Genomic DNA, 21605 nt, shown 5'->3' on the forward strand with positions numbered 1-21605 from the left:
AGATAACACAGGAAGTGTTTACCTATAACATACATATAACAAAACTCTTTCAATGATATACTAAACAGACCAAAAGGGAGCAAATAAGAGAAGTTATTTGTTAGGCAGGTTTTAAGTTGTGTGTCCAGCTCCTGGATTTCAATCCCGGAATTTTAGGGCACTATTATAGGGCTCTACAGTTTTTGTTCAGGGACGAATGCCAAAATTTGCAGAATACCTGTGCAGCATATTTTAGCCTGCCAAAGACTTTGATAGGGGGCCGCCCCTGGCAGGTCTGCTGTTAGAAATTGCGGGGCCCCGTACAGACTACCTGGCAGGCCCCCCCCAAGAAAATATTAAAGATGTATTTAGCTAAAATTACAACAATATCACTATTAGCAGACACAAATATAACATAACTCCCATAATTCCTGCTAAATCTAAAAAAAAAAAAAAAAAACTATGTTAAATAAAAATGAAGATGAGATGAGAAAAATATACAGGCTGGGTAGTTGGAGCTCAGTGATCAGAGAGACAGAGAGAGAGAAACAAAGTTACTAATAAACTCCTGAGCAGAGATAACTTTAGAGCCAGTGCTGGGAGGGGGGCCCACACAAGGGAGGGGGATTAGTGAGGGACAACTGTCTTTCTCTTCAGATAAAAGCGGATAGCAGGGAGAGGGACAGATCAGACTCAGGTGCTATAGGAAGTTTTCTGTATTTGTTGTCCATCACTAATCCCCCTCTCTGTGTGGGCCCCCCTGTGTGCTCGGGCCCCCTACAAGTGGGCTGGTAGTCCCCCCCTATCAGCGGCCCTGCACCCGGGTGTACTAAAATGGCAGGATTGGAGGAACAGCAGCTAGAGGCCACCGTGTGCAAGGGTCGTTAGTTTTTACATACACTATAAGTGAATATTTTTGAATACATACCAGATTAGAATACATACCTGTGCTATAAGATCCACTGAAGCTGCTCCGAGTAGACACGTTGGTGATATATTCCAGCAGCATCAATGTGCTGGATGAGACCAGCACCGGAAGAGGCTGGCCAGCGATTACTGTGGCTAGCAGAGGGCTGTTCTTTGTCACCCCATCGTACACGTTGATCTTAGCGCTACAGTTCTTGGATGAACAAACAAACTTGGCAAACTGCAGCAAGATCTGTAAAATTAAAAAAGTTCAGTAACATAAAGAGAATCTCTACTGGCAATAAACTAAACCCATCAATTTAACAGTTTCAAAATACAGTTACATTGCCAGGAATGCTAACCAACGTTAATCCATCAAATGGCTGGATTCATAACTGATCACATGTGCAGCATCATGTAATTGCAGATAACAGAGGCTAAGATGGCAGCTTCCTTGGCTGAAAACGATAGGAGGGTTTAGTTCCGCTGTTTAGTTCCGCTTTAAGATTTAAAAACAAAAACATCCAGGTCAGCGGTGCCTGTTTCAAGGAATTCACCTAAACTTTATCTTAATATTCTGCTTTTGTAAATCTGTAGAAAGGGTATTAAAACACATTTTTTTTCTCCTTTGATCATTGTTAGTTCTAAAAAAAAATATGGTTTCTGCCATGCTGAGTTTTTATTGCAGGCTGGGAGATTCAATCTCTCCATTTTCCCTGGTGACCTCTGTAATTCAAACCAAAAGTAAAGTAAAACTGAAAAATTTGAATTGTTTCTAGAACAGGAATACAGTAAACCCCCGCTCCATCGCGGTCCAGTTTTTGCGGTCCCGGTATATTGCGTTTTTTTCTGTAATGTTATTTTACTAATTAAATCAGTGAAAATGAAATATTTTTGTGTTTTTCATTGCTCTTGCTCTGTCTCTCAGTATCTTTTATGTGTTTAAATGAGTTTCTATTGTTTTAAAAGTGTGTTTAAAGATTTAAAATGCTTTTAAAAGTACAGTGACAGTTAAAAAAGCATGCCTACGGTGTATTTAAATAGGGTTTTTCTATTTCGCGGATTTTCACTTTTCGTGGGTGGGTCCAGGAACGTAACCCCCGCGATCAAGGGGGGGGGGGGGGTTACTGTATAGGGAAAATCTTGCAAAAGAGACACTTGTTTTGATAACTCTTATAGGGGATTTCCCTTACTTTGGAGAAATTTCCTCTTATTTCTTGTTGTTCCTAAATGGAAATCTTCCCAATGGGACAAAGATGAATAAAAATCCCACAGGGATTTTACCATTCGCTAATTTATCCCAACTTTGAAAATAAAAAAATGGCTACACAGATACTTAAAAAAATAAGCAGCTCAGGCTCTCAGCCTGGTCCCCTTATGCAAATTTTTTTAAGGACTAGACGCTATTTACATCCTTCATGTCTTACCTCTAATAAAAAGTTCTGCATTACTTCACTCTTTCCCCTAATATATAAAGATCAGATAATTCAGAATGTACCAGCTGGGACAAGATTATTTTTAAGCATTTGAAAACGGGTTGAAATAAAAAAACGGGTTGAAATAAAGCCAGTTAAGTGCTGCCCCAAATGGGAGGGTAAGGGTTAATATCTTTCCCGGTTCATTTAATGGGTTTTCTTTGGGTTCAAACCACTGATCCTGTGCTATAAGGAAATGATAGTGGTCCGGAGCAGAGAGCCTAAAGGGGAGGGAATCGGAGAGCTGCACCTGTGAGGAGTGAAAGGATGTTGATGCTGCTACTGCCGTCATGTAAAAAAGTCATCAGGACCTGGGGTCCAACCCCGAAGACTCTATAGCCTCGGGAAATGCCACTAATGGATCCCCTGATTTTACATGGACTCTATCTTTTGCAGGTATGCCAGGGCAGCACATAGCCTGAGTTAGGATTAATGATGTAGGAAGAAATACTATTCTTGCATGTGGACTTTGTATTATGTTGCACTTTTCCATGTATAGGTTTTGAAACCTTGTTTCTGCCTAATCTGAAGTTACTAAATGGGTGTAATGCAAGTAATTGGCACTTTTCCACAGTTCTGGTCACTAAAATTACGTTGGGGTTTGAAGACATTAGTACAAAGAGTTGTTACAGTGTGAGGACACAGGTGGTTACCTAGAGTAATGGTAGTATACCAAGCAGCCTGTCGCTAAGCATGTGCCTGAGACTGGTAGGAAAGCCTCTTGCAAGAAGGCATTGTTGTTGGCACTCTCTCTGTGAACAGTCCGTCTCCCATAGTAATGGGAGCAGACTCATGCCGCAGAGGTCCCGAGCCTGTACACAGGTATGGAAGAGTTAAGTGCATGAGTGAAGACTGCACTGGGTGTATGGCGGGACCCATGCCGTTGCTGGGAGTGAGGTAGTGATGATATGCTGGACAAGGCTCAGCATGTCCCTCCTAAATGCAAGGGACAGAGGAGGTGGACTCATGGTGACCTGAACGTTAACTGGAGAACAGGTTTGGTGCACGTTCATCTGTAAAAGCAGAGGCCTGCCTTAGGGTTGAGTATTCCCCCATGGCGACCTCAGGCTGTCCCGGGGCACTGAAAAAAATGGCAGAGAATAAAAAGGTACCCCATGTGTAGTATATTGATCCTGTCAGAGGTGCTTGTCGTGTCCCAGGGGAGCCCAACCTGGGGTAAGCCTCTTATGTGACCCACACCTGTCTCCCAACAAGGAGGGGAATATGGTGGAGGTACCACCCACCCACCTATCCAGCCCATTAAATTAAATTACCAGTGTTTGGGATACTCTATGGCTACCCATTTTAAAATAGAATGAATGACAGGGCACACTGAATTACCAGGTTTGAAGGAGCATGTAGGAGCCATAGACAGTTGTCACTGGTGTTGGTAGCAGTGGCATCACTGGAAGAGAATTTCCCAGAGGCACCCAGCAATTTTGTCCTGCATAGATCTGCATGGGAAAAAAAACTGTCAGATTCAGCATTATCAATTACTATAAATGTCATAGTGTAAAAAAATAAATAAAATTTGCATCCTCAGGGGTGGAGCAAAGAGACTGTAAACAATGTTTTCACTCATCACTTTCTCAATGCAAAACTGTGCTGTGCCCACAAGGGGAAGAAACAGGTTTGCTTCCCCTTCCCAGGAGCACATGCCCAACTTTAATTTTCTCCACTAATCTGTTCAGCCAAAGGGAGAAAATAGAATACTTCCCAGTATAGAGGAGCATTTTACTTACTCTCTCTTTATCTCTTATTGCTTAGCACTGTCAAATGGAGGCAGGGAGATATTCAGCCCTGTGTAAGCTCCAGCTAAAGTGAATCAGAGCTTACACCTGGTTTCCGGTCCTTGCCCCTAGAGTTGAACTCCAGTGGGGGGGGGGGGGGGGGGGGCTGAGAAAAGACAAATACCATTAAAGCTTTTTAATTTAATTATTTTTTGATAAACCAGGGAAAAATTTAACTTTCTGGTAAGTGTTTTTTTTTTTATATAAATAAAAAATAACCGCGCTAGCAAAAAGAAAACAAGCTGCAGCTTATAGTGGGATAACACCTCAAAAAGCGCAGCTTCACCTTATATATATATATATATATATATATATATATATATATATATATATATATATATATATATTTTTTTGCCTATGACCCCTTTGGGGAGACTTTCCCTCACTTTCTGTCCCAGTGGCACCAATACAAGAAGCAGCTGTCATCAGGATAGGAAAGCACAGCAAGCAATAAAACACTGTCAGATGTTCCAACCCTTTCACGCTCTACAAAAATGCTTTTTTTTTATGCCTTTGTCCATATTGAAGAGATTTCCCATCTTCTTCTGTCCTGGAACTTTCCAGTAGGAACACAGGCAGTAATAACATTTTGAAAGAGGCTCTAAGTCTAACCCTTCCCTGTTTTCTAAAAAATACAATAAAAGTTTTGGCTTGAGTTGGGCTTTAATATTTTTCCCTAAGGGTCCTTTCACACTGAGCAGACCGTTTTTTGATCCGCTCCGGCACTTTTTTTTTTTACGGACAAGGATGACACTTGTGTCATCCGGTCCATATGTCCGTTTATCATCCCATCTGTTTCTGGATGATAAACGGAGATAATGCATGTCAATGGGATTGCGAATGACACAGCTGACATCCGTTTTTGCGTCCGTTCCGTTTTTTTAAACGGAAGAAAAATAGGGTTCTGTTCCGTTCCAAAAAACGGAACTGATCGGAAAGGACGCAAATCGGATGTCAGCGGATGACCATCCGCTGACATCCGCAATCCCATTGACATGCATTATGTCCGTTTTTCATCCGCAAAAAAATGGGATGAAAAACGGACATACGGACCACCCGTGTGAAAGGACCCTAACAAGGGTCTAGCGCACTCCTAATTTGGCTTTTAGGTACATTTTTTTTTTTTTTTTTACTCTATTGTAATCAGTGGAGTGGTGATTGTTTCCTTAGACTGAGAGTTTAATTGCTTCCCCTGCCTCTAGAAGAAGCTTCCAGAGCATGGCGAGGGGAATTCAAATTATCAGCTGAAAATTGAATACACCTTGGCCAACCCTTTAGAATGGGGGTATCAATAAATGTGCAGGAGCATCAGCAGACTGTTCTTTCCTCATCAGGAGGATTGCACTGCTACTAGGGGCTGCTGCCCCAGGACAGTGATGGCGAATTGACACCCCAGATGTTTTGGAACAACATTTCCCATGATGCTCATGCATTTTGCAGTGTAGTTGAGCATCATGGGAAATGTTCTAAAACATATGGTGTGCCAAGGTTCGCCATTACTGCCCTAGGAGAAGGACCGGGGACAGGAAATCACTGTCCAGGCCTCAGCATCTGCTGCACTAAGGGCCTAAAGAGGACAGCTAAGAAGGGGATACCTGCTAAAGGACACACCTCCCTCTTTGAGGATCTACTTGAGGAGACTGGGTGGCAGACAGCTTCTAGGACACAGCAAGTAAGGATCTTACTGGGGACAGTTACGAAGAGGTGAAAGAGATCCAGTTCCTAATGACTGCCCTGTGGTCTACAGCTGAGGGGCCTTAGATATAGTGACATTTCCAGCTTCCTTCAGAGAAGCTGATATAGAAAGTCTAGATAGAAGCTAGCTCATTTGCTGTTGCTGCTGATCATGTTGGACTGGAGTATCTAATGACCACAATCCCTCTCCTGTTCAAGTTTCTAAACAATAAACCTTAAAAACACACTCTCTAGACTGGACTTTAAATGTTGGTGTACTTGGGTGACTGGTGGCCTCTGTACTACTAAAGAAGATCTGTTTCCAGTGGTCCCTTCGAGAGTGAGCACTATAAGGGTATTACTGACACTGGGATCATCATACCTTAGAAGAAACTTACTGCAATTATAGAACACATTTATCCTCTTGACATCCAGGCTGCTGAGCCCCGTTCTCTGTCCAATGGTAACATTGGGGTTTGGTATTGGTATGACTGACTCCTGCCCAGATGTATTAACAAATGTTTTGCTGGAAGTATAAGAAGATATATGTAGAGTTAGGATACAGCAAAAGCACAGCAATTTTATTTATTTGAAAGAAAAAAAAAAGTTAGATGGATGTAACCTTTTTTAATTAACCACTTTAGGACCGGAGGATTTTCCTGCTTTACTTCCAGGCCACTTTTTGTGATTCGGCACTGTGCGAATTTAACTGACAATTGCGCGGTCATGCAACACCGTACCCAAACGAAATTTACGTCCTTTTTTTCCCACAAACAGAGCTTTCTTTTGGTGCTATTTGATCACCTCTGCGCTTTTTATTTTTTGCGATATTAATAAAAACGCAACAATTTTGAAAAAATAACAATATTTTTCTATTTTGACAGTTAAAAAATATCCAATATATTCAATTTTTGTCATATATTTAGGCCAAAATGTATTTAGATACATGTCTTTGACAAAAAAATTCTCAATGAGCATATTTTTAACCGCTTTAAGACCGGAAGATTTTACCCCATTCCTGACTAGGCCATATTTTGCGATTCGGCACTTTGTTACTTTAACGGACAATTGCGCGGTCGTGCAATGCTGTACCCTTTATGTGCTTTTTTTCCCCACAAATAGAGCTTTCTTTTGGTGGTATTTGATCACCTGTGCAATTTTTACTTTTTGCGCTATAAACAAAAATAGCAAAAATTTTGAAAAAATAACATCATTTTCACATTTTGTTATATGAAATTCCCCCCAAAAAAATGTAAAAATCAAAATTTTTTAACATTTTAGGCCAATTTGTTTTCTGCTACATATGTTTGGTAAAAAAAATTGCAATAAGAGTATTTTGATTGGTTTGCGCAAAAGTTATCGCAGCTACTAACTATGGGAAATTTCTGTCATTTTTATTTATTTTTTTTTAACTAGTAATGGCGGCGATCTGCGATTTTTTTTGCGGGACTGAGACATTGCGGCGGGAAGATCAGACCCCTAACTGACATTTTTGACACTTTTGGGGGTACCAGTGACATTACTACAGTAATCAGTGCTATACATATGCACTGTTACTGTAAAAATGACACTGGCAGGGAAAGGGTTAACTTTTATTGGTGATCAAGGGGTTAATGTATGCCTGGTGTTTACTGACGTGTGTGGGGGGAGGGGACTGTGTGACACAGGCACAGATCGCAGGTTCAGCTATGCTGAACCCTGTAATCTGACCCTGCCTGTCACTTAGGAGATCCGCCCGCTTTGTTTACACAAGTGGGCGGATCTCCTCACTCGATCCCCGACGATCGGGGAAGAGCGGCGGTGATCACCGCCTCTCCTCCCCTGGCCCGACTCCCGCTGTGTCTGAATACAGCGGGAGCGAGCCTCCGACGGCGCGTGCGCGCCGCCCACAAGGGGAGGAGTCCAGCGACGTAGACCTACGTCGCTGGACGAAAATAACGAGCCACTTTGCCGCAGTACGCTCCATGTGAGCGGTTGGCAAGTGGTTAATTACGTTTTTTTTTTAGTTTTCTTATTGGTGTAATGGTAGGGCACAGATTTTTATATATTTTTTTTACTATTAAAGTGTATCTAAACCCAAAAGCAAAAACATAACATATTGTAGCTTCCTTGTTCTTAGATATATGATGGCTGCATTCCTTTTCTTTTTTTTTTTTCTTTTTTTTTTACCTGGTGATCTGCCAGTAATACACTTCTTGTCCTATGGTGACAACGCTCACTTACTCTATCTATACAGGGAGCTATAGTTGTCACCCAAGCTGCTCCCCTGATTTGGACTACAAACACGTCTTTCTCTATTCATCTACATTACACGGAGGGTGGGGGAACTAGAAGTTACCAGAAGAGAGCTTGGAAGGAAAATTACGTTCTTTGTGCTTTCAATTTAGCTCAAAGGGAAAGAGCCGGTCAGCAGGTATTATTTGTACTTAATGAAAATGGCGTTAGCTTGAAAAAAAAACTAGTGCAGCCACCACATCAATAGACTTGCCAGCTGCAACAGATTACTTTTTTTGTTCTTGGTTTAAGAGCTGGGAAAAAAGAATGGGGTGGGTAGGAGGGGAAGTTGCCCTGGGCACTGCACCAAATGCATGCTAAAGATCAGTGGTGAGCAACTAGAGGACCCATCTACTGGAAGGCAGCAGTCTGTCAGCTACTGCTGCCACACTATGCTTTGCCCCCTCGCCTCAATGCCCACAGTTGATACAAAAACAAACTAAACATGGACAACCACCCATGTATTACCAGCTGCAAGAAACCAGGGAATGGCCACGCATGGGCAGTGAATCCTCCATGCCAACTAGGGCCAGTCGAAGCACAGGGGAAGAACACGACATGCCAGACAACACAGGGTAGGTCACCCATCTATGTCATGCATTAGCAGTGCGGGAGGTGGGCACAGTTTTGCATCTTTACTCTGGGTGCTGGGCAGGCCTGTCCTGGCACTGCTTAGTTTAAATATGCTTTAGAAGTAACCTCCCTGGCTCCCTCCTCTCAACACCCCCTGCTCCCTACAGTTCTGTTGTACATTTTGTCGCAGAGCTGGTCAAAATACGGGAATGAAATCTGAAAAAAAAAAAAAAAAAGTTTGCTAGTTTTGGGGGGTTGTACAGCCCCCCTTACCCTGCCTCCCTAGGCACCGGCCCATGCATGCTGTTAGCTAAATACAGCCCTAAAAGATGTGTATAGATTCTGCTTTTCTAGCAACTGTGGACTGACTGAATAACAGAGATGTATAGTAACGAAGTAGAACTACTTAAGTACTGTACTTAAGTACCGAAATGCGGTATCTGTACTTTCCTAGAGTAGAATTTTTTTCTCCTACTTCTACTTTTACTTCACTACATTTTTTCGATGATTTTGATACTTCTACTCAAGTATTTTTTTTTTGTGCTGCATAGTTACTCGTTACTTTTAAAAAAATTACCACTGCCAGAACAGTAGATGGCAGGTTGCATAAAGCTCAAAAAAATGTGTATAATGTCATTTGTAAATCAGCGCATACGAAAATAAAGGCTGTGTATAATAAAAGCCGCTATACCAAATCTTTCCAATAAAAAGAAAATATGAAACAAACAAATAAATGGTGCTACAGCGCTTAAAGTGCATCAAGAAACTACTAACAAACACAGGTTAATCATTTGAATAAATCATTTGAAATAATAAAAACAATATGATGTTCATACTTTTGACTTCTTTCTTTAATAACTACATAGCACAGTACTTGTACTTCTACTTTCAGTACTTGAGTAGAAATTTTTTTTCAAAACTACTGGTACTTTTTACTTTTAGTACTTAAGTAGCACATTTTTTGAAAAAACTACTTGCAATACTTAAGTAAAAAAAATGTTGAATACTTTAGTACTTCTACTTAAGTAACTTTTTCTGCGAGCACTTCCACTTCTACTCAAGTAATTTTTTGATCGAGCACTTGTACTTTTACTCAAGTAGAAATTTCGAGTACTTTATACAAGTCTGCTGAATAACCCAGCAACTCTGTATCTCAAGGACTCTGGTGACCAAATAGCTGACCTGAGTTCCCAACTCCAACCCTAGACGGGTGCTGTAATGAAGAACAGATTCACACCAGTGTAAGATAACCAGTGCAGGCTTAACTCCACTCGTACCTCTATGCTTACAAAAAAATCTTGGACTGCATTAGTGAGCAGGCATGTGCATTAGTGAGCAGGCGCGTGGATTAGCGAGCAGGAGTGTGCATTAGTGAGCAGGAGTGTGCATTAGCGAGCAGGAGTGTGCATTAGTGAGCAGGAGTGTGCATTAGCGAGCAGGAGTGTGCATTAGTGAGCAGGAGTGTGCATTAGCGAGCAGGAGTGTGCATTAGCGAGCAGGAGTGTGGATTAGCGAGCAGGAGTGTGCATTAGCGAGCAGGAGTGTGCATTAGCGAGCAGGAGTGTGCATTAGCGAGCAGGAGTGTGCATTAGTGAGCAGGAGTGTGCATTAGGGAGCAGGCGCACAATAGCATGCGCACAAAATTGCATGCTTACATGGCAGTGGTATTGGCACCCAGCAGCCAATTTAAACTGAAGTCTGCAGAAGGAAGTTCCTAAGTGGTCTTCAGCTTGTTCCTGTTTACCTGATCTGTTGATTCCAGCTTTCTGTGTATGACCTGCCTTGCCTCCTGACCTGCCTCTGGACTTTGCCTCCTATTTGTGACCTTGGCCTGCCTTCTATACTCTGCTTACTGCCTTCTGCCTTGTATTTTGTTTTCCCGGCTGTTACAGACCTTGGTTTGTTTCCTGGACTTTGTCTTTACCTCCTGATTTGATACTGCGCTGCCCGGTTGTTGCTGACCTCAGTTTCTGCCCTGTGCCACTGTCTACGGATCCAGTTCCCATATGCCTTACCGTGTCTGTGCTCGACAAAGGCTTCAAGCTAGTTTTCTGCAACCTTCTCTGGTACCATGGTATTCCTGTGCTTGGTTCCTGCTCCATGATCCTCAGTTGCCTGCCCTACGCATTCAGCTTGAACGCAGATCCTGCAACTCCAGCACTCTTGCCACTTTGCGCCCTCACACTCTTTGTGACTGCCTTCAGGAGTGTTGGGCAGAATATGTAGGAGGAGCACCCCTATCTACTTGGTCTCTACCAGGTATGGGATAGTTGCTCATTTTCCCTGTTGGGTGTTCTTTTATGCTGCAACTTCTTCTGGATGTGTGAGACTCCCTAGCACATGTGTCAAACACAAGGCCCGAGAGCCGGAACTGGCCCCCCCATGCCATTTTTATGTGGCCCTCACACCTTTCCTGCAGCTATAGCACTTCCCTCTTCCCTGCCCCCTGTCTTAGCAGTCAGCAGCAGAGAGGACAAAAATCCTCCTACAGATTCTGCGCCTTTGTGCAGTTGCAGCACCCCTTCTTTGCTTTCCCTGCTCTCAGCAGTCAGCAGACTCCAGCCCTCCTCTGGTCCTCCTCCAGACCCTGCACTTTATGTTTCCCAGCTCCACCCCATCTTCTTCCCGGCAGCAGCACAAGGTAAGGGGGTGCACTGTGATGTAAGAGGGGGTGGGGGACTCTTGAGTTTTGGTGTAAGGAGAGGTGGGGTGCTCTGGACATCTAGTCTTACAGATACAACCAGCCCTCTGAGGGCAACCATAATGTCTATGAAATGGAGTTTGACACCCCTGCCCTAGCAGAAGGGAGGATCTAATTTTGCTACTGAAATGTATGAGATGTACAGAGATGTAGCTGGTGATTCAACCCCCATCCAAATATACATATAGACTGATGGCTGGTTTAGGTTAGTTTTCCCATCTAGAGTGAAAGTGATTGTATGTAAACCCATTCAGTTTTAAGAGATTGTAAAGGAACATTTTAAGAAAAATAATAAACATGTCTATACTTATCTGCTCTGTGCAATGGAATTGCACAGAGTGGCCTCAAACCTCCTTTTCTTGCGTCCCCCACTGGCACTCCTTGGCCCTCCTCTCTGTCCAGTGGAAAGCCGATTCCCATGGGGGCACCTGGGTGTGCTCGCTCCGGAGCCCCACTGCTACATCCATTGACACAGACAGTGGGACTCAGCCCATAGCTCACTCTGCTATCAATCTGCCCAATGAGGAGGGAGACATTGGCGAGAGCTGCTGCTGTCATGCATTTCGCTAGATCGGATTGAGCTCAGGTAAGAATAAGGGGGAGCTGAGGGGATCCTGGAGCAGAGAAGGTTTTTTTTTTTTTTTTTAATTAATGCATATAAATAACCTTGAGGCTTTACACCCACTTTAAACTATAAATAAAAGGCAAAACATTTGTGTACAGATTAAAAAAAAAACATTTTAATTACCTTTTCTCCCCTTTTTTTATAAGTGATCACATTCCTTCTGTTCATCAACAGAGCTGGGGGAGGAGAAACAGCAGCACGCTGAGCTTCCCAGTGAAAGGCTGTGCAGGGGGGTGCATGTCAGGACAGGTCTGATCATTAGAGGAGAGCAGGCTGAGTTCCCAGCACAGCTAGAGAACTGACCACGCTGTGCTCTCCTGCATAGTGTGGTGAGTTTTTATAGGAAAGCAGAGGGACTGGCATGGCCACCAGGGAATACCCACAAAGGAAGCAATACAAAGAGAACAGGAGACTTTCTCATACAAGTACATGGTACAGCACGTACATATCAGGAATATGAAATGTTGGGTTTACATATTCTTTAAAGCAGGGTTCCAGATTGACTTCTCTTACCTGCTGTAATGCATCACTGAAGTATAGTCATAAGAGATATTGAAAGTGCTTCCACTGTCCATCTTAAACTGATCTTGATCGTCTGTAAAACAAAATACTTATTAATGAGCTACATTAAAAAAATAACTAAATCCAAAAACATCAGAGTAATATATTGTAGCTTACCAGTCCTTAGATGTGGTGGTTTTATTAGTTTTCACTTTTCATGCTAAGAATATTTTCAGCAAGTACAGAAAATATCTGTTGATGTTGTGAAATTTGCAGTGTCCTTGTCACTTCCTGTGAGCTGAACTGGAAGCAAGAACTGTTATCTTCCATCTATAAAACGACTTCTCTCCCCACCGCCCATGTAATGGAGATGAACTAATGTGGACCTATTTGTAGTCCAGCCTGTGTGAAAACCATGGCTTCCTCTATAGATACAGTGGAGGAGTGAACATAGCCACCCAATATTACATTTCAGTTATTGGGCCTAGATATGCTTTAACCGTTTCCTTACTGCGCTACAGCTCGGCTCTCCAGTTCTGGGAGAACGTCCATGGATGTCCTCCCTGGGGCACGTATCAGGCACGTTCTGCATTGGGGACTCTCTGGATCGGGGTAAAGGGCCAATCACTGCAGCCCTTTACCATGCAATCCAATCACAGCTGGTCACATGTAAACAGACTTGCCTGTTATCGGCATTCCTTTCCTCACATGCTGTCTCTGTGTGGGGAAAGTAGAGCCGATAACTGGCAAGTCTGACAGGGCACAGTGAGTACCTTGTTTACATTGATTATCAGTGTAGCCCCATCAATGCAGCTTATCAGTGCCCGTTAGTGCAGCTTATTAAAGCCCATCTGTGCAGCTTATTAATGCCACTTAGTGCCGCCTATCATTGCCACTTATCAGTGCCCATCAGTAATGCCTCATTAATGCCCATCAGTGCAACCTCACCAGTGCCCATCAGTGCAGCCTAGTTCTGCTTTATTGCCCGATCGCAGGCTGAGTCAGGAGGTGACACTGCTGCATTGCTCAACTGCAACAGAGAAAATATGGATCTTACATAGTTTGTGAGGTCAAAAAAGACATCAGTCCATCCAGTTCAGCCTATGATCTGTGTGTGTGTGTTTGCTGTTGTATACCCCTGTATGTTGTGGTCTTTAAGGTGTCCATCTAATAGTTTTTTGAAACTATCGATGCTCCCTGCTGATACCACTGCTTGTGGAAGAGAATTCCACATCCTTACCGCTCTGACAGTGAAGAACCCCCTACGTATTTTAAGATTAAACCGCCTTTCCTCTAGTTTTAGTGAGTGGCCACGTGTCTTATTGTATTCCCTTTCTCTGAATAGTTTGTTCCTTATGCTAGGGTCGCCAGTACAGTATTTGTACATTGATATCATATCCCCCCTCAATCGTCTCTTCTCCAGAGAGAATAGGTTCAGTGCTTGTAGTCTTTCCTCATAGCTGATGTCCTCCATTCCTCTAATTATTTTTGTTGCCCTTCTCTGGACTCTCTCCAGTTCCAGCACGCCAACATCAGAGTTCCCTCTTATCAGGGTCTCCAAGAGAGCCCCCCCATAATAGGGTCCCCATCAGAGTCCCCTCTTTTATCAGTTTCCCAATCAGAATCACCCTTACATCAGGGTCCCCTTCAAAGTCCCCTGCTTACATCAATCCACCCTTACATTAGGATTGCCATCAGAGTCCTCCCTTACATCAGAAGCCTCTGCTGACCCTAATCCTCAATCGCTGCACATTCAGGATATGCCACTGACACAAGCTGCGGGCCAGATAAATTCTTGTAGCGGGCCCGATGAGGCCCATGAGCCATAGTTTTAAGATCCCCCTAAAAGGTGCTATGGGTTAAATAGCTTTAAGTGGCCCTTCACCCAAAAGGGGAAGTTCCCATTAAGTCCTCCTCCTCCCCTGCCACATTTGGCATGTCATTTTTTTATTTTTTTTTGAGGGGAGCAGGTACCTAGTTTTGATCTGAGGGGAAGTTCTCCTCTCCACCTATATCCCTGCAGACTTCTGGGACAAGTCACAGGTCCCAGAAGACTGCAGGACCATTCACACAGCGCAGCATGACTCGCACATGTGCAGTGGGAAGCTGGCTGTGAAGCCAAAAGCATACCAGCCGGCTGCCCACAGTTAGGATGCCGGCACCAGGAATCCGAAGGCTAGTGAAGAACTAGGGAGGAGGACAGTGCTGGATCCCTGAACAGGTAAGTGTCCTAATATTAAAAGTTAGCAGCCACAGGATTTGTAGCTGCTGACTTTTTATTCCAGAGTGAACCGCCTCTAGAAGATACGCACATGCTTAGCAAGGTGTTTGATTAGCAGCCCTGTACAGCACTATACAGATTTTGATTCATTAATTTATTGCCTTGACCAATTTTTTGCTAATGGCCACATAAAAGGCCCCCAACTCAAGTGTGCACTACATACTTCATGTTTGCCACAAAAGGTTTAGCCACTTCAGCTCTGGAAGGTTTACCCCCCCCCCAGGCCATTTTTTGTGATACGGCACTGCATTTGTTTAACTGACAATTGCGCGGTCATGGAATATTTTTATTTTATTTATTTGTTACTAGTAATGGTGGTGATCAGCAACTTATAGCGCAAGGGTCTTCAAACTACAGCCCTCCAGTTGTTCAAGAACTACAATTCCCATCATGCCTAGCATTGTCTGGGAATGTCAGAGTTTTCCAATGCCTCATGGGATGTGTAGTTCCGCAACAGCTGGAGGGCCGTAGTTTGAGGATCCCTGTATAGCGGGACTGTGATAGTGGGCCAGACAATTCGGACACCTAACTGACACTTTTTTGGGGATCAATGACATTATTACAGTGATCAGTGCTAAAAATATGCACTGTCACTGTACTAATGACACTGGCTGGAAAGGGGTTAAACATCAGGGGCAGTCAAAGGGTTAAATGTGTACCTAGAGAGTGCTTACTAACTGTGGTTATGCTTTTACTATTTGAAGACATGGATAAGGGATTCTGCTTCACAGGAACACAGGATACATGTCTTCTGTACTCACAGCATGACAATCGGCCTTGTTTACATAGGCAGACTGTCATTCTGTCAGAGTAACGAACTATCGGCGAGTCCCGGCGGACATCGGGTCCATCAGACCCACTAATCAACTCACGCTGTGTAAAATCATAGCAGAAGCAAGCCACCGGCGACGTGTTTGCGCCCAAAACCCGGAAGTTCAGAAACACGTACTTATATACAGTATATGTGATTCTTCATAGAGGGGCCACCCTGTAGCAGTAAATCTGCTATGGGGCAGTCGTAAAGTGGTTATTTGAGGTACATATTGTGTATATGTGACTTATATACAAACCTGGTGAGATATACTGCCAGTTGATTTTCACATAACTGTCTCTGTCAAATCTGTTGTGTTCATGGAAGAAACTCAACGCGTGCATCATTTCATGTTGGATAAGGCCATAGCTCATGCATGAGGTTTGTTGGAGGCTGACCGTCTGTCCGCTCTTTGTCTTCCCAATATAGGACCAGCAGCTGCACATGAAAAAACACAAATCAAAAGACTAAAACATACATACTGTACATAGTTACTAAACCCACAACAGTAAAATCAGTGTGTATATGCAGTAAAGCATGCTTGTTATATTCACTGTGGAACCTAAGGGGTTTATCCTGCACATTGTGTAAAAAGGCTGTTTGATCCTGTCTTCTCTGATCCTTCCCTTCTTCCACTGTCCCCAATCCATCTCCTGGGGGCACTCTGCACATGCTCAGTTTGGTGTGTATTGCTATAGAGTTTTTTTTCTTTTTCTTAGGAGGGTGCATGTGATCGGCACAGGGCAAATAAGATGATCAACACTTGAAAAAAGAGCGCGCATGCCCGTTGTGAGCTTGGCGCATGCTCTGAAACGCGTCATGTCATTCCCCTGGTCCCGGCGACGTCACGCAGCATACGCTGCGTTCCAGCTTGGCACACGGAAATCAGCCGATCCCAGAAGACTACAGCCAGCTTCTTTGTCTTCTGATCTCCATCCTACCGGATCCAGCCATCATCTTATTTCCCGGGCACTGGACCCCACCACCATCTCCGCGGACCACCGGCACCAGATCGAGCCTATTACCTTTTATTTCATGTGAGTTTACATATTATTGTGTGCTTCCTGGAATAAAGACTTACTGCACTTAGAGGCGCTCCATTTGTTTGTTTATACCCACGGCTGATCCAGGGGAATGCAAAAAGCCATATAAAGCATGGTCCAATTTGATCTGGGGAAAAATAAATAACTTCCTGATGCCTTCTGGGGGATCAGTAAGGAATTTATTCCCCCCCCCCCCTCCTACTTGTACTTGAGCTAATTGGACCATGCTTTAAAGCAGTGGTTATCAACTTATGAGGTATAAGGCCATTGATATCACCAGGGCCACACATAATGCAGACCTAATAGAGGAAATGAGGGTCAGAGAGTGTGGACATGCTACATATTTGGCCTAGAGACATGCTACGAAACTAGTAGAGATCAATGCTATTACCCTAATCAATGTTCCCACTACAGACTGCTGATGTCCAAGGTTCATACATCATATACCAAAGGGCTACATGTGACCCTCACAGACCCCCTAATCTACATGCAGGGCACCGGATACATGGATTCCAATGAGGGTTTTTTTTCTATGAAGCACCTGATTAGAGCCAGAGGCTCTAAATAGGCTTCAAAAAGGGGGGGGGGGCTCAGGACGCAGAGCCCACCCAGTTGTGTGACAATAGCGAATTAATATTTGCTATTGCCACACTGATTCTCCTCCCGGCCAATCAGGAAGCGGGCCCTGGGACCTGTTTCCCAATTGGCCAAAGGAGATGGCATCCATTCCTATTGGTGGAGGAGGAGGGAGGAGACGGCCGCTGAGAGGGGACATGGAGGAGACTGAGGGGGAAGCCGTCGCCGTCTGGAGGAACAAGGTAAGTGAACTGGCGCCCGGAGGGGGGGGGAAATATGTTGTGGACTGGACCCTGGAGTGACGGGGGGGTCCGAGTCCAGGTCCATCTGCCGCCCCCCCCCCCCCTTCAGCAACTTGGGATAGGGGGTGGGAGAGCATATGGGGGGCCGCAATTTTTATTTTGCCTAGGGCGGCAAAAATCCTTGCACAGACCCTGCCCTCAGGCCATAGGTTTGGCACCAGGGCTTTATAGGGTTGTGTTGCCTTCCCTTGGATCAACTATAGATATAGGATTCTATATATCAGGGGTGTTGAATTAAAATTCACGGAGGTCCTGTCACTAAAGTGTTCTTCCAGCAGGGGTCTGAATCGTATGTTTGATTCCTATCTGCACCTTGAAGCATTGGCAAATGCTGCACGTTTTCGTGAGCGCCAAACCAGCTTGGTGCAACGCAATTTAAAAGGGTCAGGGACTACTTTTTGAATGTTTCTGCATGTCAGACAGCCCTTTGAAATGAATGGTTTACCTACATGCAGAACACAGTAGCAATGTTATAAACCTAGCCTCAGATCCTTCACATCACAATCCTGTCATTACAACAGTGTCCTCAGCCCCCCCCTGCACATCACAACCCCCCCTTCACATTACTGTCCTCAGCCCCCCTTCATATCACCCCCACCCCCCCCCCTCAAATCCCTGTCATGACCCCCCTTTACATTCCTATCCTTATGCCCCTGTATATGCCCCTCCTCCTTCACATTTATGACCTCAGCCCCCCTTTTGCATTCCTGTCCTTAGCCCCCTTTATATCACCTCCCTTCCTCCTTCACATTCCTGTCCTCGGCCACCAAGCACATTCCTGTCATCACACCCCAACCCCTTTACATTACTATCCTCCCATCTACTACCCCTTTACATTCCTGTCCTCAGACCCCCTTTATCCCCCCCATATCTTCAGATTCCTTTTTTTTTTTATTGTTTAATTTTTAATTTTTTTTAATTTTACACGTTCCCTTTAATTTTATTTTTCTGATAACTTTTATTCCTATTTCAAGGATTGAAAACATCCCTTGTAATAGGAATAGTGCATGGCAGGTCCTCTTTATGGAGCGATCTGGGGTCAATAAGACCTCAGATCTCTTCTACAGGTTAAAAAGACTGAAATAGAAAAATAAAAAAAACTGATCTGGGCCACCCAGCCGTACGGCAGTATTGACAACTGCCAGGCCGGGCGCAACGTTATGGCCCCTGAGTGTCATAGAGACTGCCGCGGACCATCTGGTCCTCGGCAGTCTCTATAGTGTACTTTCGCCGCACGGGCGAGCCGGTATAAGCATCGGAGGGTGGCGAACGATCAGGCGGCCGCTATGATTGTTCTTATGGTGCAGGGAATCGCCAGCTAAAAAAAATACTTAAGGCCCAGGACGTCATATGACATCCAGCTGTAAGGAAATGGTTAAGGGACAACTAAACCCAAAAGCAAAAAGGTTATATACTTCAGCTTACCAGCATTCATTTTCTTTTTTTTTATACATTGCATCATGTTACATTTTTGTTTTTGAGCTCCACTATACTTTCATATTATTTTACTTTTAGTACTTACCCTTGTCCATCCTCAACATTGAGGTAGTAGAACTCTTTATCCCTTACTCTGAAACGCACGCAGCTCATGGTTTCAAACTCCAACAAGGCAGATGTAATCAGAGCTCTATTTTTATCAGCTGTTGAAAATAAAAAGCAGTTTAGGGGCCCATTCACAAACCATTTATTTTATCATGCGTGTTTATAATCCAGTAATAATGCATGCTTGTTTTTAATGGCACTATGTCACACTTTGTAATGTGTTGGCCCAAAAAAATTGTTCAGACCCATTTTTTGATCTCTATAAGGATTTTTAACAGGATTGGCAGTGCATGGTAACATACTTTCCCAAAGGAATACAAAAAAAATGAAAAAAAAGGTAAACACAGATGCATACAGTAGGTGTGGTCAGGGCCGCTGATAAGGCAGTACAGCCAGCCCTTCTGCACTGGGCCCAGGCCTCATCAGTTCAAAAGGGGGGCCCAGACACCTGCTGACCAGGAGGGTTGGCAGTACTGCCTTATTGTTGACACATGTGACTCTTGTGTCGCGTGCTGCTGGATTCTACTTTTCTTTTCTCCCTCCAGCTGCACTGTAGGGGAGATCAGTTCTAGTAACTGCTGTCTGGCCCTGTGGGCCCCTTTCCCCGCAGTGCTTCAAGTTTTATTTCTCTCCTGCCGGCAGCTGCCCACACAGGGGCATAATTTCATTCAAGATGGTGAGCGGAGGGCTCATTATCCTGAATAAACACAGTGAATGATCTGTACTAGGGATCGACCGATTATCGACAATACCGATATATCAGGGACCGATATGCACTTTTCCTGATATATCGGAATCGGCCCCTGAGGTTACCGATATTGCCGATATTTAGGGAAAGTGCATGTACCTGACAGCATTCTTGGTGTTTTGAATGCTTTTCAGTGCAGAGGAGGGGTTTGGGGTCTTTAACACCCCCAGATCCCTCCACAAGGAGTACCTTTGTAAAAAAAAAAAAAAAACAGTTTTCTACCGATATACCGATATCCGATGACCGGTCGATCACTAATCTGTACCAATTGCTCACTGTGGGGGTGCAGATATTGCCTCCGTGCCACTGTTCACTTGAATGGGTCTTGTTCGACGGGGGTAACATTTCATCAATGGCTGCAAAGCATAGCATCACAACCGCTAAATTTTAGCAAAAATATAATTTGATATTTTCAAAGGAGGGGGGCCTTCTCAGTTAGGCTGTACGGGGCCCCGTGATTTCTATCAGTAGCCCTGAGTGTGGAACCAGACTTACAGGCCTGTCACTCTAGATGCATTGGAGTTTAGTGGAAGTGACATCATCTTCCACTTACATAATACCCAAGGTCGCAGTTCTGTTAGGTGATAAAAGATCTAATAGTATAGTTTAATATATTGTAAGACCAACTTACAATACACAGAAGAGATGACGTAGGGGATGATAACGAGTCCTTGTGCTGATTTGTCCCATGCACAGGTGCTGCATGTCCTTGCACTGCGGCTGTTCACTAGCTTAATGTCACCCTGGTATAGAAAGACGGGGATACCTGGAAGAAAGAACAATAACGCACTTCTTATGTCTCTGTGTAAAAAATGAAAAACATTAAAACAGTCTATTTCTTATGCTCAATGTACCATATACAGTGCCTTGTGAAAGTATTCGGCCCCCTTAAACTTTGCAAATTTTTGCCACATTTCAGGCTTCAAACATAAAGATATAAAACTGCAATTTTTTGTGAAGAATCAACAACAAGTGGGACACAATCATGAAGTGGAACCACATTTTTTGGATATTTCAAACTTTGTTAACAAATAAAAAACTATTCAGCCCCTTTACTTTCAGTGCAGCAAACTCTCTCCAGAAGTTCAGTGAGGATCTCTGAATGATCCAATGTTGACCTAAATGACTAATGATGATAAATAGAATCCACCTGTGTGTAATCAAGTCTCCGTATAAATGCACCTGCACTGTGATAGTCTCAGAGGTCCGTTTAAAGCGCAGAGAGCATCATGAAGAACAAGGAACACACCAGGCAGGTCCGAGATACTGTTGTAGAGAAGTTTAAAGCCGGATTTGGATACAAAAAGATTTCCCAAGCTTTAAACATCCCATGGAGCATTGGGCAAGCGATAATATTGAAATGGAAGGAGAATCAGACCACTGCAAATCTACGAAGACCTGGCCGTCCCTCTAAACTTTCAGCTCATACAAGGAAAAGACTGATCAGAGATGCAGCCAAGAGGCCCATGATCACTCTGGATGAACTGCAGAGATCTACAGCTGAGGTGGGAGACTCTGTCCATAGGACAACAATCAATCGTATACTGCACAAATCTGGCCTTTATGGAAGACTGGCAAGAAGAAAGCCATTTCTTAAAGATATCCATAAAAAGTGTTGTTTAAAGTTTGCCACAAGCCACCTGGGAGACACACCAAACCTGTGGAAGAAGGTGCTCTGGTCAGATGAAACCAAAATCGAAATTTTTGGCAACAATGCAAAACGTTATGTTTGGCGTAAAAGCAACACAGCTCATCACCCTGAACACACCATCCCCACTGTCAAACATGGTGGTGGCAGCATCAT

General features: G+C 43.8%; 1 protein-coding gene and 1 long non-coding RNA gene across 2 annotated transcripts in view; both read right to left on the reverse strand.

Moving 5' to 3' along the window:
* The window catches only part of LOC309565509 (bone morphogenetic protein 1 homolog), a gene marked incomplete at both ends in the record, with an annotated part of 106957 nt that extends 91023 nt beyond the window's left edge, over nucleotides 1-15934 (reverse strand). Inside the window, 5 exons of the mRNA XM_082270479.1 lie at nucleotides 925-1138; nucleotides 3702-3814; nucleotides 6223-6350; nucleotides 12511-12592; nucleotides 15850-15934. Of these exons, the coding sequence (XP_082126605.1) occupies nucleotides 925-1138; nucleotides 3702-3814; nucleotides 6223-6350; nucleotides 12511-12592; nucleotides 15850-15934 (622 nt within the window). The remainder of the gene's footprint in view (nucleotides 1-924; nucleotides 1139-3701; nucleotides 3815-6222; nucleotides 6351-12510; nucleotides 12593-15849) is intronic.
* LOC309565207 overlaps nucleotides 1-21605 on the reverse strand; it is a 1884446-nt gene that overhangs the window by 686992 nt on the left and 1175849 nt on the right. The gene's annotated exons all lie outside the window — the stretch shown is intronic.

The sequence above is a fragment of the Pelophylax lessonae genome, assembly GCF_965119305.1.
Source record: "Pelophylax lessonae genome assembly, chromosome: 10".
Classification (NCBI taxonomy): Eukaryota; Metazoa; Chordata; class Amphibia; order Anura; family Ranidae; genus Pelophylax; species Pelophylax lessonae.